Source organism: Centruroides sculpturatus, unplaced genomic scaffold, assembly GCF_000671375.1.
Source record: "Centruroides sculpturatus isolate CEXI.00-Female unplaced genomic scaffold, Cexi_2.0 scaffold6, whole genome shotgun sequence".
Lineage (NCBI taxonomy): Eukaryota > Metazoa > Arthropoda > Arachnida > Scorpiones > Buthidae > Centruroides > Centruroides sculpturatus.
In genome coordinates, this window is record NW_019384869.1 from 1435169 (window position 1) to 1456282 (window position 21114).

General features: G+C 32.2%; 1 protein-coding gene and 1 long non-coding RNA gene across 2 annotated transcripts in view; both read left to right on the top strand.

The window, feature by feature from the left end:
- The window catches only part of LOC111630818 (electron transfer flavoprotein subunit alpha, mitochondrial-like), a 33078-nt gene that overhangs the window by 7386 nt on the left and 4578 nt on the right, over positions 1–21114 (top strand). Inside the window, exons 2-9 of the mRNA XM_023374976.1 lie at positions 7024–7179; positions 9068–9149; positions 10359–10441; positions 10582–10681; positions 11241–11351; positions 17008–17112; positions 17191–17342; positions 17417–17611. Of these exons, the coding sequence (XP_023230744.1) occupies positions 7024–7179; positions 9068–9149; positions 10359–10441; positions 10582–10681; positions 11241–11351; positions 17008–17112; positions 17191–17342; positions 17417–17611 (984 nt within the window). The remainder of the gene's footprint in view (positions 1–7023; positions 7180–9067; positions 9150–10358; positions 10442–10581; positions 10682–11240; positions 11352–17007; positions 17113–17190; positions 17343–17416; positions 17612–21114) is intronic.
- Positions 1413–3761, top strand: LOC111630819. Its single transcript, XR_002757589.1, has 4 exons — positions 1413–1526; positions 2736–2818; positions 2959–3058; positions 3618–3761. It is a non-coding gene; the product is annotated as an uncharacterized LOC111630819 (long non-coding RNA).

Consider the following 21114-nt stretch of genomic DNA (forward strand, 5'->3'; position numbering starts at 1 on the left):
CTGTGTGTCTGTCTGTCCTTCATGCATTACCACACTGTTTATCCGATTGCCATGAAACTTTGGGAAGTTTTTTTAATTTTTTAATACACTCCCGCAAAGTACATTTATCCTACGATAGATGGCGCGCGTTTACACGAGCATTCGCGCACAGTGTGTTCGATCAATTTCAAATTGTGAAGACCATTTCCCCCTTCAAAAAATATCTCTATATATGCATTTGTGAACTGTTATTTACGATATTTGTAATAATTTTTGTTTAATCACTTTATTTCGACTTTTTTTGCTAATTATGTTTTCGCTCGAACTTCGTTAAAATCTTAACTGTACCCCGAACAACGACCGAAGTTGTAGGAAGAAATTCGCCTATTTTACCGATCTAGGTATCGCCCTTTTTCAAATTTTAATATCGACTCGAAATAATTTAAAAAGACAAATTACAATAAAACGGTTTATTATCTAACTATCAGAAATTTCCCAACATGCCAAGGAAGAGAGGAAGGAGCAATTAAATAATTAAAATTATAAAGGATTTAAAAATATATATATAAATGGGGAATATCGCGCTTTTGACAATCGCTGCAAGTGTGTGGGCTAAATTTGGAGAATCCGTGCTTCTCGCATGGACAACTGTATGTGGCCAGCTCACGCGTCGGAAAACCTTCCGAATTATTCGTGTACGCACCAGACGAAAAAACAAAAAATATCGTGTATCCACGAGCACTCCAATAAATAAATAGAATTGAAACGACACTTTGAAATGTTTTCCCGATGAAAACGAATAATAATAATATATTTCAATAAAAATGATAAAATGAAAATTTAATTTTATTATAACGAGTTTGCTTGAATTTCATCTCTTCTGAGATCGCAGCAATGCGCGACGGGTAAGCTAGTANTTAATAAGTTGGTTAATATGTAGATACATTTCTGGAATCTGTATATTGCAAGGTAAGTGTCTTTTATTATAAAAATGAGAGAAAATGAATGATTAGAGCAGACTATTGGTACATATATACACAATTTAAATATGTTAATGTGATCAATACTAAGAATGTGCTTGGGCTGCATAATCAGATACTTACTAATAATTTTTTCTCACTTAACACATTTATTATTACTAAGTTTGATTGCTGTGCTTTTGATGAATGAATAATTAGTGAACTAGATTAGGATTAAAATTATGTTATCATATCATGGCACTAGCAAAATTACTACAATAACTGATGCTAATGTTATTGGTCATATTAAATTTTTCTTTCACAATTCTCTCCCATAGAGAATTGCAAAGGAAAAATCATCATGCAGTTTCTTTAAAGGAAAATAATAATCACATGTGAAAGTCCTTATCAAACAACCAAAATTAAAATTTAATTACAGTAATTTTTTTATAAATTCATTAACTTAGATTAACTTTAATTTAAAAAATTAAATAAATTTTTTACAGATTGCAAATGAAATTGCTAAAGTTAATGGAGTAAAGAAAGTATTAGTGGCAGAAAATAGTATATATGAAGGACTTCTTCCAGGTAAATAAAGTAAATGATTATTTATTATTGAATTCTGAATAAACTTGATTGATGTTTTATTAATAGCTTAATAAAACCATTATATATTGCTGGTCTTTTTGTACAATTGTGTCTGAAAGTCAGAATGATTTATATTAAAATATAAAGATTTTGTTAATACACAAAAATTTTGTTTCTGGGAATATCTAATGGATTAGAATTGTCTGAGTTTCTTAGATATTAAATTATTAGATGATAATGTATTAATGAAATTGTTAATAACACTGTTATGTTTCTTTGGTGTAAAAAAGGACAAAATGTGAAGACATTTTTAAGAAATTGTCTTTTGTAAATTTTTTGTGAATTTTTAAGTGTTAACAATAGATTATGGAATTACTGTGTGGTAATAGATACTCCTCTCTATTGACCAAATAAACAAGTTGAATAAAACATACTTTTTATTTACAGATGATTTAGTGGAATTTTACCTCCATGTTTATATTTTTAAAAGAAAAATCTGTATTATGATCTAAATAATGTGACTTGGATTAGATTATAATTTTTTCAAATATTCAATTTTTATAGAATTTATATTGAGATATACTTTATTGCATAGAGTTTTTTTAAAATTAGGATAAATACAAAGCTGTATGTAAATGATTATTGTATAAATGTTAATCTGTTGTTTGAAAAAATCGTAGACCTATAAATTCCCACTGTCACTTGTTTGTTGACTGTCTGTCATTCCTTAATTTTAAGAATGGTGTTATAGATAGATGAAAATCAAGACCAAATATGGAATGTTTAGGAGCAGGAGGCCCTGTTTAACTGTATATGAACTTCCAGTATGTACTGGAAGACATGTGATTTAGATTGAAAAATTTTCCTGGAACTGAGTTACATAGATGAATGGCAAGACACTAATAATTTGAGATTCAGATCATATATTTTAAATGAAATAAATTAAAAATATGATTAAATACTGTATCGCAGCATTGTGATGATGTCACAATAACTGTATTTTGTTTTTTTATGGTTTTAATATATTTCATTAAGGGTATTTTTTTCTTTGAGGTAGGCAGTTTTTGTCATCAATAATACTTTCTTTAAAATTTGTAAGAATAAAATAAAAATAAGTGTAAAATTAAAGATGTACTATATTTATAAAGTTAAACTTTAAAGATTTCTAAAAATGTCATTGTTATAATGTATGTATTGTTTCTCTTTTAGAACAGCTGACACCCTTAATTTTACAGATTCAAGGAAAACTGAATTTTACTCATATTTTAGCTGGGGCCAATGCTTTTGGAAAAGTGATTTGATTTTCTTTTTTCTTCTTTAGTATTAGTAATAAGAAATTTTATTCTATTTACACAATTGTTTTACAATATTGACTAATGAGTTTTTCTTTCTAAAGTTAAGTTTCTTTTAAATATCTTTTATTATTTGACAGAACATCCTACCACGGGTAGCAGCAAAATTAGACGTCTCTCCAATTTCAGATGTTATTGAAATTCGGGAGCCAGACCTTTTCGTTAGAACTATTTACGCAGGTAAACTTTAAATGATTATCTTGGTCACTTACTATTCTCTTTACTATATGTATTTTCTTAGCATAAGGTTGCCATTGAGAACAAATCACACAGGAATACTTTTAGTGGAAAAAGATCAGTTTATTGATAGGAAAGGATATGCATTTTGGGCTTAATACCCCACTTCAGTCCTGAGATTATAGTGACAGTTAGGATAACACGACTCATGAGAAGACGTAGGTGAGAAAAGGGGAGACTTATATACAGTATAACGTGTGCTGTAGGCTGAAAAATAATTCCAATGAAATGTACAAAGAACATAGACAGATAGGAGAAGTTGAAAAGATGTGAGTATTCCCTGTATCCCTGTCACTATAATCTCAGGACTGAAGAGGGGCATTAAGTCTGAAATGCATATCCTTTCCTATCAATAAACCGTCCTTTTTCCACTAAAAACATTCCTGTGTGATTTGTTCTCAACAGCAACCGTATGCTAAGAAAATACATTTAAATGATTATAGTAAATTTTTAAAAATGCTTTTAATGGACTTTAATATTAGATGAGAAATATTGTTTATAGGTAATGCCATTCAGACACTAAAAGCCAAAGACCCAGTAAAGGTCCTAACTATTCGGGCAACTTGTTTTGAAGCTTCAGAAATATCAAGTGGTGGTGGAACAGTAGAACCAGGTAAAGAAATATGGTCATTTAATGTAATAAGCATAAAATATTAAAAGTTTTATTTAACTGTTTTATTTAGATGCTTCAAATTTTATAATCAAAATCATAGTTTTCAGTTTAATAAAATTTTCAGCCAATAGTTAAAATTTAATTTAAATTACTAATAAATTCTTATTTTGTCTTAGCTTTTCCCATGTTTATATGGGATCAGTATTCCTATCTTTAATCTGTCTTCTCTGCTTCTTTCTTCTCCATCCTCTCTCTCTTAAATCCTCTTCATCTTGTGTCTCCATCTCAGCTTCGGTGTTCCCTGCTTCCTCCTCCCTATCAATTCCAACCTTTCAATTCTCTTTCCAACATAGTCCTCACTTCTCTCCACATATCCAAACCATTTCAATCTACTTTATTGTATGTTTTTACTTATAGGATCCACCTTGATAAGAGATGGCACCTAAAGTCTGCCTATAGTATCAAATTACTTAATTTCTAATTATTAATTATAGCATAAAATGGTCTGATTAATTATGGCAGTTGTTTTGTTTAATCCACCTTGACTGTTCCTTATATGTAATAATTTCTAATTCTGTCCTTTTTTTTTATCACAACATACATCCATCNTGAACAACTGTATGTGGCCGGCTCACGCGTCGGAAAACCTTCTGATTTATTTGTGTACGCACCAGACGAAAAAACAAAAAATATCGTGTATCCACAAGCACTCCAATAAATAAATAGAATTGAAACGACACTTTGAAATGTTTTCCCGATGAAAATGAATAATAATAATAACAATATAATAAGTTTCAATAAAAATGATAAAATGAAAATTTAATTTATCATAACGAGTTTGCTTGAATTTCCTTTCTTATGAGATCGCAGCAATGCGCGATGGGTAAGCTAGTGTTGTATATTGATAAATAAATATGTCAGTTGTCTTTATTTTTTGTGTATTCAGTGTACTGTATTGACCAAAATGGTTATGCGGCCCACTCTCGTCATTCCCTCAGTTATGTGGCCCACTGTGAAAAAAGTTTGGTGACCCCTGGTCTAGACCAAACTCCATTTGTATATCATTTGAGTACATTTGTAGTTTGTAAGAGATAATGAAGCTGTTTCTGCATGGATATGTAAAGTTTGATATCATTGATATACTTGAGGTGTCATAATGTGAACAGTGGTGTTTTGTTGTGTCTCATATTGTAACCTTATTGTGTTTTGTTTAATATGTTAGATAAAGGGTTAATTGGGCAGCAGAATCAAAGAGGACTCATGGAATCTCCTTGAAAAATTCCTTGCTTGATGTATATTTGATTTGTTTTTACGTGAGTGTTGTGGCGATTAAGATGTAATGTTTTTCTCCAGTGTAACTTGGTAAAACCAAGGAAACTAATGAGTTGGGATGAATTTTATAGATGCATAGTGTATGCAGCATCTAAGTTTTTGGATCACTGTCAAATGCTTTTCCATAATCAATATATGCCGTGTGAATGTTTTTGTGCTGCTTTACGTATGTACTAGCTGTAGGATAATAGAAATGTCTTGTGGATTGTTTATTGTGTAAAATGTTTGGCTTGTTCCTAATCACACATGCAGAGATACAAATTTTTCTTCTATGAAAAATTGTAAATGTTTTCCAATTGTGTGTTTTATGTACTGCATGTTGAATGTCATGTATGCATATTCTAATGTGGAATGATTACTGTCATAGAAGAAAGCATGCATGTTTTCTTCTTCTATGATACAGCTTGTTAAATTCTTTTGTGTGACTGGATTGAACGAAAGAGAAGACCAATAGTCTGTGAATTGTTTTTTGTTGGTTTGTCATTGTGCTGTGATCGTTTTGTAGTTGTCTCTAGAAAAGTGTTATATTGTTTGTGAATAATTTATTTGTTGTTTTGTATTGTTTCACTCTGCAGTTTAACTGTTGAGTTTTATTTGAGTGTGTCAATGTATTCCTATATGTGCACATTCATTAATTAATAAACATCAAACTTAAGAATGTAAAATGATTGGGAAATCTAGAATCAATCTTTCAAAAGAAACTTGAAAATTATCCATTTATATGTGGATATGCATGCTTTTATTGTGTACTACAAAATAAAGTTGTAATTCTATTTCAGATAAAGTTAATATTACAACATTACTCCTAACAAAATTAAGGCTAATTGCTTTTTACTTGAACTATCCCATTGTCATCTAGGGTCACCATCTTTGGAAATTGCTTCATTGACCAATTAGATGACCATGGAAGAGGGAGCTAAATGAGAAGATGCACTTCTTATTCATTTCTTGCAAATGCTTTAATTCCATCATTTTTTAACACTAAATGAGGTTTGGCAAGTGATGCAACAAGCTGTGAACAAATATCATCATCATGAGCTAAACAATTTTGGAATTTACTTGAGCCACAAATGTCTAGACCGACTCATCATAAAAAATAAATTTTTAAAACTCAAGATGGCAGTAAACTTAGCACAAACAAGTATTTTTAATTGGAATCACACAAATTGCATTTGAAAATTTAATGTATTACAGCATCATCTGTGAATCATAACAATAACTTTCATAATTATAATGAGAAAGCTGTTTTATCATTATAAGTAAATATATTACATAAAATTATTTTTAATATTTAGTATTTTCTCAGTTAAAATATAATTTTGTTTATATTTTAAACTGCTTTGCTGACTGCTGGCCTTGATTTGAAATTGCCAGTCAAGCCGACCTAATGCCAGCCAGATAGTAACCCTAATGTCACTCCATCTCCCCTGAAATGGGGACAGTTAGTACCGACCAAGTGCAATCTCTCATCACTGAGACACACGAAAGAAAAGTCTCCCACGACAGACATTGCCTCGTGTATGGGGTGTTATATACACTTTCTGCTTTGTCAACTTCATGTTGACGAAGTTGATAGTTTTCAATAAACTAATACTTCATTTGTTAATATTGTAATTTTAAAAATTCTGAAACAAATAATTCATTTTCTTATTAAATGTGGAAGAATCATTTTAAGAATCAGAAATTAATATAATGCAAATTCTAATTATTGGAAAATGTCCAGTTTTTCTGATTTCAATTAATTATCCCATCACTATAGTATACAGTGATATAGGTAAAGCCATGGATTTGTTTCCTTTCTGGCAATTTCTTACAGGGTTAAATGCCAGTGTAGATGATATACTACTGTAGGTTATATGCACAAAACTACTGGTATATTTATAACTAAGGTAATATTAAATATTAAAAATATAGAAAAAAACTTTTATTATAAGTAGTAATGAAAATATTTTACATCTTTCAGAGGATTTCTTATTTGTTTGGTCGTTTCAATTCTACACTAGTTATAGCAGAGTCTAATAATGAAAAATTAGTTCCCACCACTCTTAATGCAATAACTGCAGCAAAGAAAATATCAAATGAAGTAACATGTCTTGTTGTTGGAACCAAAGTTTCTTCAGTAAGTAAATAATTGAAAGTTTAAATACAGGGTGATAAAAAAAGTTTTGAGACAACTATTTACTTTCAGTTTACTTTGTGAACATAGCTTTTTAAATTTTAAATAGTTTTGTATTAATGAACATTCTTTTGAACACTAAATTGTTGATTATAATTTATTCTTGAATGCATTGACATAGTGTGGAAATCAATTTGCTTAATGCATGAAATTCACCATCTAGCATTGTTAAATTACTTCCTGAATTTGCTTCATATCTGGTTGTTGTCTATTAGTTTTTAATGGTCATCAACATTTGTTATAAGTAATAGACGTATTATACACAGAATAGGAAATATAGCCTGATTAGGAAATCATCAATGTTTATTGGTTTATAATTTAAACTAATTATAATTTCCTAATTGGGCTATATTTCCTATTCTGTGTATAATAAGTCTATTATTTACAACGGATGTTGATGGCTGTTAATAAAACTAAATTACTTCCAGTTTACAGCTGATACAAGGTGAAGGCCACATTCAAGGACTCCTGAGAAGTGGAAGACCATGAATTATTAGCATCATCAGAAATCATGTAAGATGAAATCCAACAGTGAATATTCAAAAAAATTGCTCTTCAGCTTGGTGTAAATCATGAATCCATCTAGAAAATAGGACGATATTGTTGATTGAACAATTGTACAATCATCAAAATGACAGAATTTGGAGTAAATACATTCAGATATTTCAAAATTTATCACAAACATACAACACTCAACAAGTGATGGTATTTGGTAGGGTGGAATGTATGCAGCAGACAAAAACTTTGCTAGTTTTTCAAGTCTCACTTTGACAACCAAAAATGGATATTCCAGCAAGACAGTATACTGGCTCTTAGGCAGGCAGAAATCCAGGTCTGGTTTGATAATCATGGAATTTACTTTATTCCATGGACAGAATGCCATCATATTCTGGACTTCAATCCTACAGCATGTGGTCAGTATTGGAGAGCAAAGTCTGTGTTACCTCACACCAAAACTTGGATTCCCTGAGGACTGCTCCAATCCTTGAATGAGACAAAATATCTGTCAAGAAGGTTTCACCACCTGTAAACAAGTATCTGTCTTTGTATCAAGGCATTGTGGAGGTTATTTTGAGTAACAGTTGTTAACATTGTTTCTTGTATTGTGTGTTGTAAGAATTTGTGGTTATACTTTTCTGTATTCAATGTCATATCTTTGAAAAGTATATATTTTAAGTTGTCTCAGAACTTTGTTGTCACCCTATTATTTAATTTGAATGTAGGTTAAAATATTAATTTTTAGTAGTTTTATAGATGAAATTATTCTTAATATAATAAAATATTTAATAAGTTGGTTAATATGTAGATACATTTCTGGAATCTGTATATTGCAAGGTAAGTGTCTTTTATTATAAAAATGAGAGAAAATGAATGATTAGAGCAGACTATTGGTACATATATACACAATTTAAATATGTTAATGTGATCAATACTAAGAATGTGCTTGGGCTGCATAATCAGATACTTACTAATAATTTTTTCTCACTTAACACATTTATTATTACTAAGTTTGATTGCTGTGCTTTTGATGAATGAATAATTAGTGAACTAGATTAGGATTAAAATTATGTTATCATATCATGGCACTAGCAAAATTACTACAATAACTGATGCTAATGTTATTGGTCATATTAAATTTTTCTTTCACAATTCTCTCCCATAGAGAATTGCAAAGGAAAAATCATCATGCAGTTTCTTTAAAGGAAAATAATAATCACATGTGAAAGTCCTTATCAAACAACCAAAATTAAAATTTAATTACAGTAATTTTTTTATAAATTCATTAACTTAGATTAACTTTAATTTAAAAAATTAAATAAATTTTTTACAGATTGCAAATGAAATTGCTAAAGTTAATGGAGTAAAGAAAGTATTAGTGGCAGAAAATAGTATATATGAAGGACTTCTTCCAGGTAAATAAAGTAAATGATTATTTATTATTGAATTCTGAATAAACTTGATTGATGTTTTATTAATAGCTTAATAAAACCATTATATATTGCTGGTCTTTTTGTACAATTTTGTCTGAAAGTCAGAATGATTTATATTAAAATATAAAGATTTTGTTAATACACAAAAATTTTGTTTCTGGGAATATCTAATGGATTAGAATTGTCTGAGTTTCTTAGATATTAAATTATTAGATGATAATGTATTAATGAAATTGTTAATAACACTGTTATGTTTCTTTGGTGTAAAAAAGGACAAAATGTGAAGACATTTTTAAGAAATTGTCTTTTGTAAATTTTTTGTGAATTTTTAAGTGTTAACAATAGATTATGGAATTACTGTGTGGTAATAGATACTCCTCTCTATTGACCAAATAAACAAGTTGAATAAAACATACTTTTTATTTACAGATGATTTAGTGGAATTTTACCTCCATGTTTATATTTTTAAAAGAAAAATCTGTATTATGATCTAAATAATGTGACTTGGATTAGATTATAATTTTTTCAAATATTCAATTTTTATAGAATTTATATTGAGATATACTTTATTGCATAGAGTTTTTTTAAAATTAGGATAAATACAAAGCTGTATGTAAATGATTATTGTATAAATGTTAATCTGTTGTTTGAAAAAATCGTAGACCTATAAATTCCCACTGTCACTTGTTTGTTGACTGTCTGTCATTCCTTAATTTTAAGAATGGTGTTATAGATAGATGAAAATCAAGACCAAATATGGAATGTTTAGGAGCAGGAGGCCCTGTTTAACTGTATATGAACTTCCAGTATGTACTGGAAGACATGTGATTTAGATTGAAAAATTTTCCTGGAACTGAGTTACATAGATGAATGGCAAGACACTAATAATTTGAGATTCAGATCATATATTTTAAATGAAATAAATTAAAAATATGATTAAATACTGTATCGCAGCATTGTGATGATGTCACAATAACTGTATTTTGTTTTTTTATGGTTTTAATATATTTCATTAAGGGTATTTTTTTCTTTGAGGTAGGCAGTTTTTGTCATCAATAATACTTTCTTTAAAATTTGTAAGAATAAAATAAAAATAAGTGTAAAATTAAAGATGTACTATATTTATAAAGTTAAACTTTAAAGATTTCTAAAAATGTCATTGTTATAATGTATGTATTGTTTCTCTTTTAGAACAGCTGACACCCTTAATTTTACAGATTCAAGGAAAACTGAATTTTACTCATATTTTAGCTGGGGCCAATGCTTTTGGAAAAGTGATTTGATTTTCTTTTTTCTTCTTTAGTATTAGTAATAAGAAATTTTATTCTATTTACACAATTGTTTTACAATATTGACTAATGAGTTTTTCTTTCTAAAGTTAAGTTTCTTTTAAATATCTTTTATTATTTGACAGAACATCCTACCACGGGTAGCAGCAAAATTAGACGTCTCTCCAATTTCAGATGTTATTGAAATTCGGGAGCCAGACCTTTTCGTTAGAACTATTTACGCAGGTAAACTTTAAATGATTATCTTGGTCACTTACTATTCTCTTTACTATATGTATTTTCTTAGCATAAGGTTGCCATTGAGAACAAATCACACAGGAATACTTTTAGTGGAAAAAGATCAGTTTATTGATAGGAAAGGATATGCATTTTGGGCTTAATACCCCACTTCAGTCCTGAGATTATAGTGACAGTTAGGATAACACGACTCATGAGAAGACGTAGGTGAGAAAAGGGGAGACTTATATACAGTATAACGTGTGCTGTAGGCTGAAAAATAATTCCAATGAAATGTACAAAGAACATAGACAGATAGGAGAAGTTGAAAAGATGTGAGTATTCCCTGTATCCCTGTCACTATAATCTCAGGACTGAAGAGGGGCATTAAGTCTGAAATGCATATCCTTTCCTATCAATAAACCGTCCTTTTTCCACTAAAAACATTCCTGTGTGATTTGTTCTCAACAGCAACCGTATGCTAAGAAAATACATTTAAATGATTATAGTAAATTTTTAAAAATGCTTTTAATGGACTTTAATATTAGATGAGAAATATTGTTTATAGGTAATGCCATTCAGACACTAAAAGCCAAAGACCCAGTAAAGGTCCTAACTATTCGGGCAACTTGTTTTGAAGCTTCAGAAATATCAAGTGGTGGTGGAACAGTAGAACCAGGTAAAGAAATATGGTCATTTAATGTAATAAGCATAAAATATTAAAAGTTTTATTTAACTGTTTTATTTAGATGCTTCAAATTTTATAATCAAAATCATAGTTTTCAGTTTAATAAAATTTTCAGCCAATAGTTAAAATTTAATTTAAATTACTAATAAATTCTTATTTTGTCTTAGCTTTTCCCATGTTTATATGGGATCAGTATTCCTATCTTTAATCTGTCTTCTCTGCTTCTTTCTTCTCCATCCTCTCTCTCTTAAATCCTCTTCATCTTGTGTCTCCATCTCAGCTTCGGTGTTCCCTGCTTCCTCCTCCCTATCAATTCCAACCTTTCAATTCTCTTTCCAACATAGTCCTCACTTCTCTCCACATATCCAAACCATTTCAATCTACTTTATTGTATGTTTTTACTTATAGGATCCACCTTGATAAGAGATGGCACCTAAAGTCTGCCTATAGTATCAAATTACTTAATTTCTAATTATTAATTATAGCATAAAATGGTCTGATTAATTATGGCAGTTGTTTTGTTTAATCCACCTTGACTGTTCCTTATATGTAATAATTTCTAATTCTGTCCTTTTTTTTTATCACAACATACATCCATCTCTGCTGTCTTCATCTTCTTTTCTTGAGCTCTTGTAATTGACCATGTCTCAGCACTGTACATCATCACAGGTCTTACCACGGTTTTGTATAACCTTCCTTTTAATTTGCAGCTTATTTTCTTATTGCACAGCACCCTACTTGTCTTTCTCCAGTTCAGCCATTCACTTTAAACTCTATGCTGGATTTTCTGCACTCATTCCTCCATCACTTACTACATATGATCCAAGATACTTAAATTTGGAAACTATTATTAACTTTTCACCTTGGAATTGTATATAACTATTATCCCCTTCACCAGATGCCATGTATACTGTTTTGTTCTGCTAATTTCTATTCCTCTCTTTCAGCACTTTTCTCCATTTTCTTTTTTTTTTCTCCATTCCTCCAACTGTTTCTCTACCTTATCTTGGAATTTTTACACAACACAATGTTACATACATACATACATGCATACATACATGCATGAAAGACATTGGCCATACACAAGGTGTTTAGCTGGCGGGAAAGGAGGGCGAGGAGATACACAGTAGAGAAAGTAGGATCTCTCTGAATGGCATATGTATGGCTACTGTACCCTCTATGTTTGATGTTGGCTTGCAGTTTTTAGGTTGCAAGGCTGTAATCCCCCGAAGGGTCTAAAAGAAAACCTGAGTTTAGCAAACACCAATAATTGAGTGCTGCCACGAATAGCTAAGTGTAGAAGTTAGTGCCAAGTGGCTGTTAGTAGGAAGACTTATATCTACTTAATACTAATAAAACTGAATGCGAGCACGAACCTTAATACTATTAACAACTAGACAGACAGTGTGAAAACAAACGAACACAACAACAAACTAGAAAAGACAAATGAGCAAGACCCCAATTTAATTTATTTTTATTTTTTATTTTAGTTTATTTTATTTATTTATTTTTTAAAACGTTAACTTACTCACTAACTAAACTAACCTACCATAACCTAGGACAAACCTAACCAGATGACTAAAGCTAACAACCCTAATCTAATTTAACCTAACCTATCATAATTTAACTGGAAACCAAGCTAAGAGTCCCTAATCTAACTTAAAACTGTCATATGCAAACAGCATAATCCATGGTAATATGATTTTCACATCATCCACCAATACATCTGTCAACAAATCAAACAGAAACAGGCTAAGGGCTGAGCCCTGGTGTAGTCCAACTCTCACTGTGAATCTCTGTCATATCTACACTAAATACAAATAAAACGAAAATTCCAAATGTTTTCGGCCTTCACTAAAGATTGCCTCAGAATTTTTGTTGAAGTTCTGTTACTGGATAAAAGGTTTTGTTTGTATTTAATTAATTACTTCAGTAATTTGTGAAGAACATAGTTACACAATCTACACTACTCTTTACTTGAGTCATTGCTCCTTTATATGTTTCTTTTACAAGTCTTACATACTTTTCTGGTATTCCTTTTATCCTCATGCATCTCAATTCTCCTGTTTAGGAACTTTGTTGTATGCTTTCTCCAGTACTATGCAGTTCTGCCTGCATTTCTCTGTATCTTTCCATCAGCTGCTTTAGAGCAAGATTGCATCTGTTGTTCCTCTTCCCAGCATGAAACCAAACTGTTCCTCACCTATAGCTGTCTTTTATTTTCTGAACCTTCATTCCACTGTTTTCTCCAAGATTTCACTGAGTGCAACATCAGTAATTTCCACATTCCTGCATATCTCTTTTTCCTTTGTAAATTGGCACTAAAATATTTTTCCTCCACTTACCTGGTATTGTCTCTTGCCACCACAGCTTTTTCATAATATCCCATCAATATCAACACCCTCTTTGCTCAAACATCTCCATACCTCAGCTGGAATCTGATCACCTGTTGCTTTTCTATTCTTCATTTTTCTGTGCTCTTTTCCACCTCTTTTTTTTAACCCTTTGTGCCCTGTGGGCACTAAGAGGGCCTCTTTTAGCAGGCCCATTATGGGTTTGACCAGGCCCACAGTGGGGCAACTGGGTGGTGAGGGACAGGGCCAAACATATCTGAACAGACCACCCCCGAAAAATTTCTGGGGATTCCTTGACCCGTCTGGATTCAGATCCTGGGTCACCCAGAGCAGTAGGCTACTACCTTGGCCGCTTGGCCATTCGGCCAAATCTTTTCCACCTCTTTTTGCTTACCAGAAAGAGGTGGAAAAGATTTTATCTGCTGCCACTCCTTCATTTATCTCCCCATACTCACAATAGTTCCCTGGGATTTTTTCCATTCATTACCTTCCTAAAATAATTCTTCCATCTTTCCTTTATCTTCTATTAGTCTTGTAACATTTTACCATTCTCTTCTTTTATCTGTTTTAACTGATATGAAATTCTTTGATGCCTTGTCCTCACTTTTGCAATTCTTATCAGCTGCCTATCCCATCTTTTATTTCCAGTTCCTCATAGGCTTTTTTCTTTTGCTATTGCTGTAGCCCTTTGTCTTTTTGTATGCTACTTTAAATGTTTCTTTATATTCCCTGTTACCTGACATTTCCTATTGTTTTTCATTTCTTTGGTTTATTACACCTTGCATCTCATTTCTCCACCAAGCTTCTTTACCACAGGGTGGCTCTTTTCCTGATGTTTTCAGCAATATGACTATATGACTTTAATATGACTATAATTACTCTCTTATAATATGATTATAAAACTTCCATCATTCCTGCAAATCTTCCAGTAACTTTATTTTTCCAAGCACTTCCAAGACACCCAATCAACTACTACCAATCTGTGTTGTGCAGCTACACTTTCTTTGTTAATCAGCTTGCAATTCCTCATTTCCTTAAGATATTTCCTTCAATACATAAAGTAGTCAATCTGGCTTATTCTATCCCTACTCTTGTATGTTATAAATTGATTCTCTGTTTTGAAGTAAGTGTTGACTATTGCTAGGTCAAACACCACTGTGTATTCTACTATTCTATCTCCCTTTCTATTTTTCTTGTTAATACTCCATCCACCATGCACTTATTTATATCTTTCTACATGTCCATTTAAATTACTCCCAATGTTCAACTTCTCACTATGGTATTTTTATTACCATTTTATCTAATTCTGCCTAGAAGTTAATCTTTTCTTCTTCCCTGCATCCTGTTTGGGGTGCATATGTGAATACTATTGTGACAAAACTTTCTCCTATCTCCAGCTTAACACTGATAATTCTGTCATACTTCTGATTACCTCACAAATACCATTTTTTAACTCCTTGTCGACTATAATACCTACTCCATTCGTCCCTTTTTCATCTGCTTCTCCAGAGAACAGTTTATAGCCACCCCCTGCTCCCTTACTTTACCTCCTTTCCCCTAGTTTCCTGCAGGCAAAAGATCCTCTGTCTTCTCATTTCATTTCATCAAGGCCACTAACTCTCTGCTCTTTCTAGTCATTGTCCCAACATTTAATGTTCCCACTCTAACATTAAACACCCTCCTCTTTTTCTTTTGTTGGACTAACTTCTTTAGCCAAATCTGTCTTTGGTTTGGTAGCCCAAGCTCATTTCTTGCAGTTTTTGGATAACGTGACTGAATGCTGTTTGCAGGGTATGCCTAAACTCTTGTATATTCTCTTTCCATTATTCCATTTGATTTTGACATAGAACTTTTATGGATGCCTTTTCTGACACCGATCCTCACTATTTATTGGGCTTGGAACCAACTGGCTTGCCTCTTTGGTGGTCGTTCTGTGCAAAAATGGGGAGAGTTGATTCACAGGTCAACTTTCCCCAAACCAGGTGGTTCAAATCTCCTGCCCAGTATCTTCCCAACTTTGATGAAGTGTTTCAAAAATAGTGAAAATAATTGGATAAAAGTATTTTGACTGCCTAAAACTATGATAATGTATGGTGCAGTTAACATATTAAGTTTATACAAACCTTGATATATAAAAGGATAACAATGAAATAATCAAAAACTTGTTCTGTCACTCATTCAAAGCAGACTGTGGATCATCATATTGTCACATGATATATTAGCAGCTAATGAACCATGTGCTTTGGATTGATAACTACCGCCTGAAATTAAAATGAAGTATTTGAACCATTTCAACTTTCCCAGATGCACTCTACTGTTATAGAATTAAGCTTCCAGTAATTTACACAACTCAATGATACACTCTCAACATTTTGTTGATTTGCTTTTTTATTTATGCTTGCTTTATCAATGAGTAATGATTCAATAGTAATCTATTGCTGAACAACATTTATTAGTCTCAGTTTTGAACTGAAAAGAGCAAAATAATCATTTAAGATCTTCCTCAGAGTTAGGTTATGCAGACCCCACTAACAAGAGATAGGTAAAAACCTATCTCTTGTTAGTGAGGTCTGCAGAACTTTCCAGTTTGTCACTTTCTGAGTATTTCATTATCAACAACCTCTCTCAGAATCACAGAAGGATAATCAACACACGAGAACCTTATTATATCCCAGTAACAATTAACACAAAGGATGCTGCTAATGTTTCTTACGCATGGAGGTAGTGCTATGAGAAAAGAGGGCACCATTAGATGCATATTTCATATATATTTTTTTTCACTTAGATTGTTTGAAATTAAATAAAATCTGTATTTAAGTGGCAAGGGTTAGCCAGATCTTTTATTACCCCACTCATTTGTAAATTGTAACGTTGTTTACTTGACATGCTCCAACCATTGTACAGGATTTGCTAGGTTGACCAAATTTAACAGAGGTCTTTGTTACTAGATATGCAATTCTGGGCATTTATTTTTAATTTTCTTCCCTAACCATCAATTTATGGCTGCAAATTCAACTCCAGTATTGAATCAAGTGTAACTAAAACATTATTAACAAAAAGAGAAATTAATGGTAGCTTGACCTTATTTATCATGAATAAATATGTATTATGTTAGAGAATATGAATAAGTGTTATATTAATTCTGTAAATTTATGTTTAAAATAAAACTGTTTATAAGGCTATGGCAAAGAATATAAAATATAAATCATATTAAATTTTTAAAAGTTGTTATAAATAAGAAATTAATTATTACATAAGAATAAGTTTAAAATTGTGTACTGTAAATATTGCAGCTCCTGTTAGTCAGGTAGAGAACCAGAAATCTCAGTATAATGGTCAACAGCTGACAGAGAGTGAAAGACCTGAATTGACTAGTGCCCGAAGAGTTATTTCTGGAGGTGAGTCAGAAAAGAGGATAAAAAAACATTGAAGAAAAATAAAAAAAATATGCTAGCTGTTGTTTCACTAATTTTTAGGAAGGGGAATGAAGAGTGGAGAGAATTTTCAACTTCTTTATCGTCTAGCCGATAAACTGAAGGCTGCCGTTGGTGCTTCTCGAGCTGCAGTAGATGCTGGTTTTGTCCCTAATGACATGCAAGTTGGACAGACAGGAAAGATAGTGGCTCCGGTTAGTGTTTTATTTTTTTTTTTTTTTATATTAATTGTCAAACTAAACTGTTAAAGCTCTTAATACTACTACAGGAATTATACATAGCAGTAGGAATATCTGGTGCCATTCAGCACTTGGCAGGAATGAAAGACTCCAAGACCATAGTAGCCATCAACAAAGATCCTGAGGCTCCCATCTTTCAGGTTGCTGATTTAGGATTAGTTCAAGATTTATTTAAAGCTGTACCTGAGATGACAGAGAAGATTGATTCCTATCTGACTGAATAAGTAAGTGATATGTAATTACAATACAGTCAACCCCCTATAACACTGTTGATAATTCCGTTTTATATGAATTCCATGCTGTATGAGTCACTTAGATTTTACAAATACGTGAGCCATTCCCTAGCCTGGCACACGTATTTGTAAAATCTAAGTGACTCGTACAACATGGAATTCATATAAAACGGAATTATCAACAGTGTTATAGGGGGGTCGACTGTAGATTATACATAATATAAAGGAGTGTCATTAATTAAATTATATTAGATTATAAAATTATCTCTGCAACATAAAGTGTGTTTTGATAATCTAATTATTCACTGAGTGTGTTCTGTTAAATGTCATTAATTAAGTTTCAAAATGAGAATGAAATGGAACTAAATTGATTATTGGTATAAAAAAACAACCTTTATTTCTCAATATAATTCCCATCCACATTTAGACACTTGTCCCATCTTTTTAAGAGTCCCTGAAAGTCAGAAGCATAGAATTCTTTTGGCTGCTGTCAGAGCTAAGTAGTGACTTCTCTCTTTACGGTGTCATCATTGGGAAAATGTTTGCCTGAAAGATGTTTAGGGAGGCCAAACAAATGGAAATTGCTAGGAGCAAGGTCAGGACTATAGGGGGAATGCTCCAAGACTTTCCATTTCGTTTCTCTCAGAGTCTGTAGTCCATATGGCGGCCTGAGATGCATGTTGTCTTGCAACATCAACATGCTTTTTGTGAGGAGTTCTAGTTGCTTTTGTGAAATGGCAGCACAAAATTTTGCTAAGTCCATTTGTAACTTACTCGATCACTCTTTTTCATAATATATGAAGATAAAAAAGTAAAGTAAATTCATTAATTATTTGTTATACATCATTTTGATAAATGATACCTGTATTATTTCCCAATATAATCCCTCCCTTTCCAAAATACAGTGAGAAGGCTTCATTTGCATTTGATCTCATCTGTGGAGAATGTTTTTGATTGTGATCAAAGCCATATGTGCACCATCATTAGTAAATCTTTTTCTATGCAAGACTTCTTTTAGTGGTCCAAACATATGGCATCTGACAAAGCAAGACTTGAGACTGTATGAGGATATGGAATAACTTTAGATTTTGGTCACTTTATTATTTCAGTGGCAGATATGGCAAAATACAAATGCAGTATCAATTTTTTGCCAGTCAAAGTTATTGTGGATGATCTGTAACAAAAGCCCACATATAATGCAATGTCACTCAAGTAATTCATTTGTTTTCTTTAATTAATGCATCATTAATTTCTGTGACATTGGAGGTCTGATTGTTCTTTTTCATAAAGAGTTGTTCTCCCACATTTAAACTCTTCACTCATTTGAGTACATTTTTCTGTGCCATACAGAATTTGCCATATTGTGCCAATATTTTCCGATAAATTTTTATCTGCCTTAATGCTTTCCAATTACAAAACCAGATTGTGACTTGTCTTTCTATAACAGTGAAACTTGACAGGAAGTTACCATCTTTAAAACAGATTTATGAACAAAGATGGTACTAACTAATTCAAATTAGTTGCCGACCTGGAGGGTCGGTGCCCTGTCAGGAATGACACCACCGGGTCCCAATTGACCTGGAAGCCATGACGACAGTTAGATTAGAAAGTAGGTCACATAAACAGATTTGGGATGGAACCGTGAGGTAGCCAGTGGGAAGGGACACATGCAGAGACTAGGTTACTTAACAATCATTTATTATTAAAAGAAATTTTATATTATTATGTACATTTTATGCATGTATTGTTAACGAATTCGAATCAGGAAAAAATGCATCTAAATATGCTCGGGGTTGCGAGCATATTTAGATGCATTTTTCCTGATTCGAACTCGTTAACAATACATGTGAGAGAGTTCACATGAGGTGCGTGTGGCGATAAATACCTTTTGTAGAGGATGTTCCCAGAGTGATGATCTTGGATTAGGGTTTTGTGTGATTAGGTTGTGACAGTCTCGTTTAGGATCATTGGTAAGGTTTCTGAATCTCTGATAGTTCATCTGTAAAGGTGCAATGGTAGGCGGTGTCCAAGGGCGAGTAGGTGAGATATCCAGTCGGGTAGGATTGAGCACTGACACAAGTAAAAGTTGGAGAAATTTTGTGATGACTTTACTCCTGGGGGAACAGGCGACGATTGACTCTCCGGCTGACAACTTTGATATCAGTCCGAAATCGCCCAGCTAAGAGGTCAGCAGATCACGGGAATGCATTGCTTTCGTTGTCGGGAAAGTGTAAGTGGAGATTTTCTCAGGTAACTGAAGACAACAATTGTTGAGCAAGTATGGCATCATCGATGATTAATTTTTGTTAAAGTTCGGATTATCACACAAATAATTCATTGCAAACTTGCCCAGTGTATATGTATTGAAGTAGCCACTATATTTCACATTGTACTGACTGCGTAGACTCTATGGTCAAGCTTTACTTTTTGATTCATCTTTGTATGATATTTAAAATGGAGTGTTTTACCATAATTAAATTAGATTTATTAATGGTTTCTATCCACTATCAATTTAATGTACATACATAGAACAATATATATCAATAATACCTGTATATGAATTTTAAATTATTCTTATCTTTAATCAGTTATATATAAATCCTTGATTTGGAATGCCCTAGAGCAGTGTTTCTCAATGGGGGCGATATCTCTCCCGTGTGGGCATTTTTTCATGTTGAGGGGGCGATTAGTAACAATTTATATTTTGGGGGCAAAAAAACAATTTTCTGGGTGATATAGTAAAACATTATATTAAGAATAATTAGATATTTTATTTGTTATATCAAACAATTATTAAAGAAATAACATTATATTAGTCACTAGTCTATTCGATGCAGTATGAATTTGGCATAAGCCTTGGCCCTCGGCATTGGAATTTTGAAGTGAAGGGGCCGATACTACATAACGGTTTTATTGAAGGGGGTGACAATTCGTTAGAGGTTGAGAAACACTGCCCTAGAGTCTAGACTCTAGACCAGGGGTGTCCAACCTTTTTGTTTCTCTGGGCCACATTGCAAGATGTCATGAAGTTTTGGTCCACAAGTATATTATATATACACTAGTAGCCTGGGATGCCCCCTAGTGGGCATTCTTTACAAATTTCCATGAGGCACGGTTCCTTTGACTTTTTTGTTCCTATCAATATGCTCTACAGCTCTGTTAAAGTCTGAATGGTAAGATTTCCCCTCCGAATGAAGAAGTGGTGACCCCCCCAAACCGTAGACCCCTGTACTAACAATAAAGTCAAAGGAACCGTACCCCTACTCGCGACCCATCGAGAGACATAAGCTCCTGAAATAATAAATTTCTATTACAAATATACTGAATTATTTATATTGTTATATTGACCAAATAATAATTTATTGGCCACATGAATAATAAAAATTTATATTGTTAATTTAAATAAGAATTAAAATTGTTAATTTAAATGTTTGAAATATGATACACGATAGGGGCGCCTCTAGTGTCCGTTATCAAACGGTTACGGGACAGAC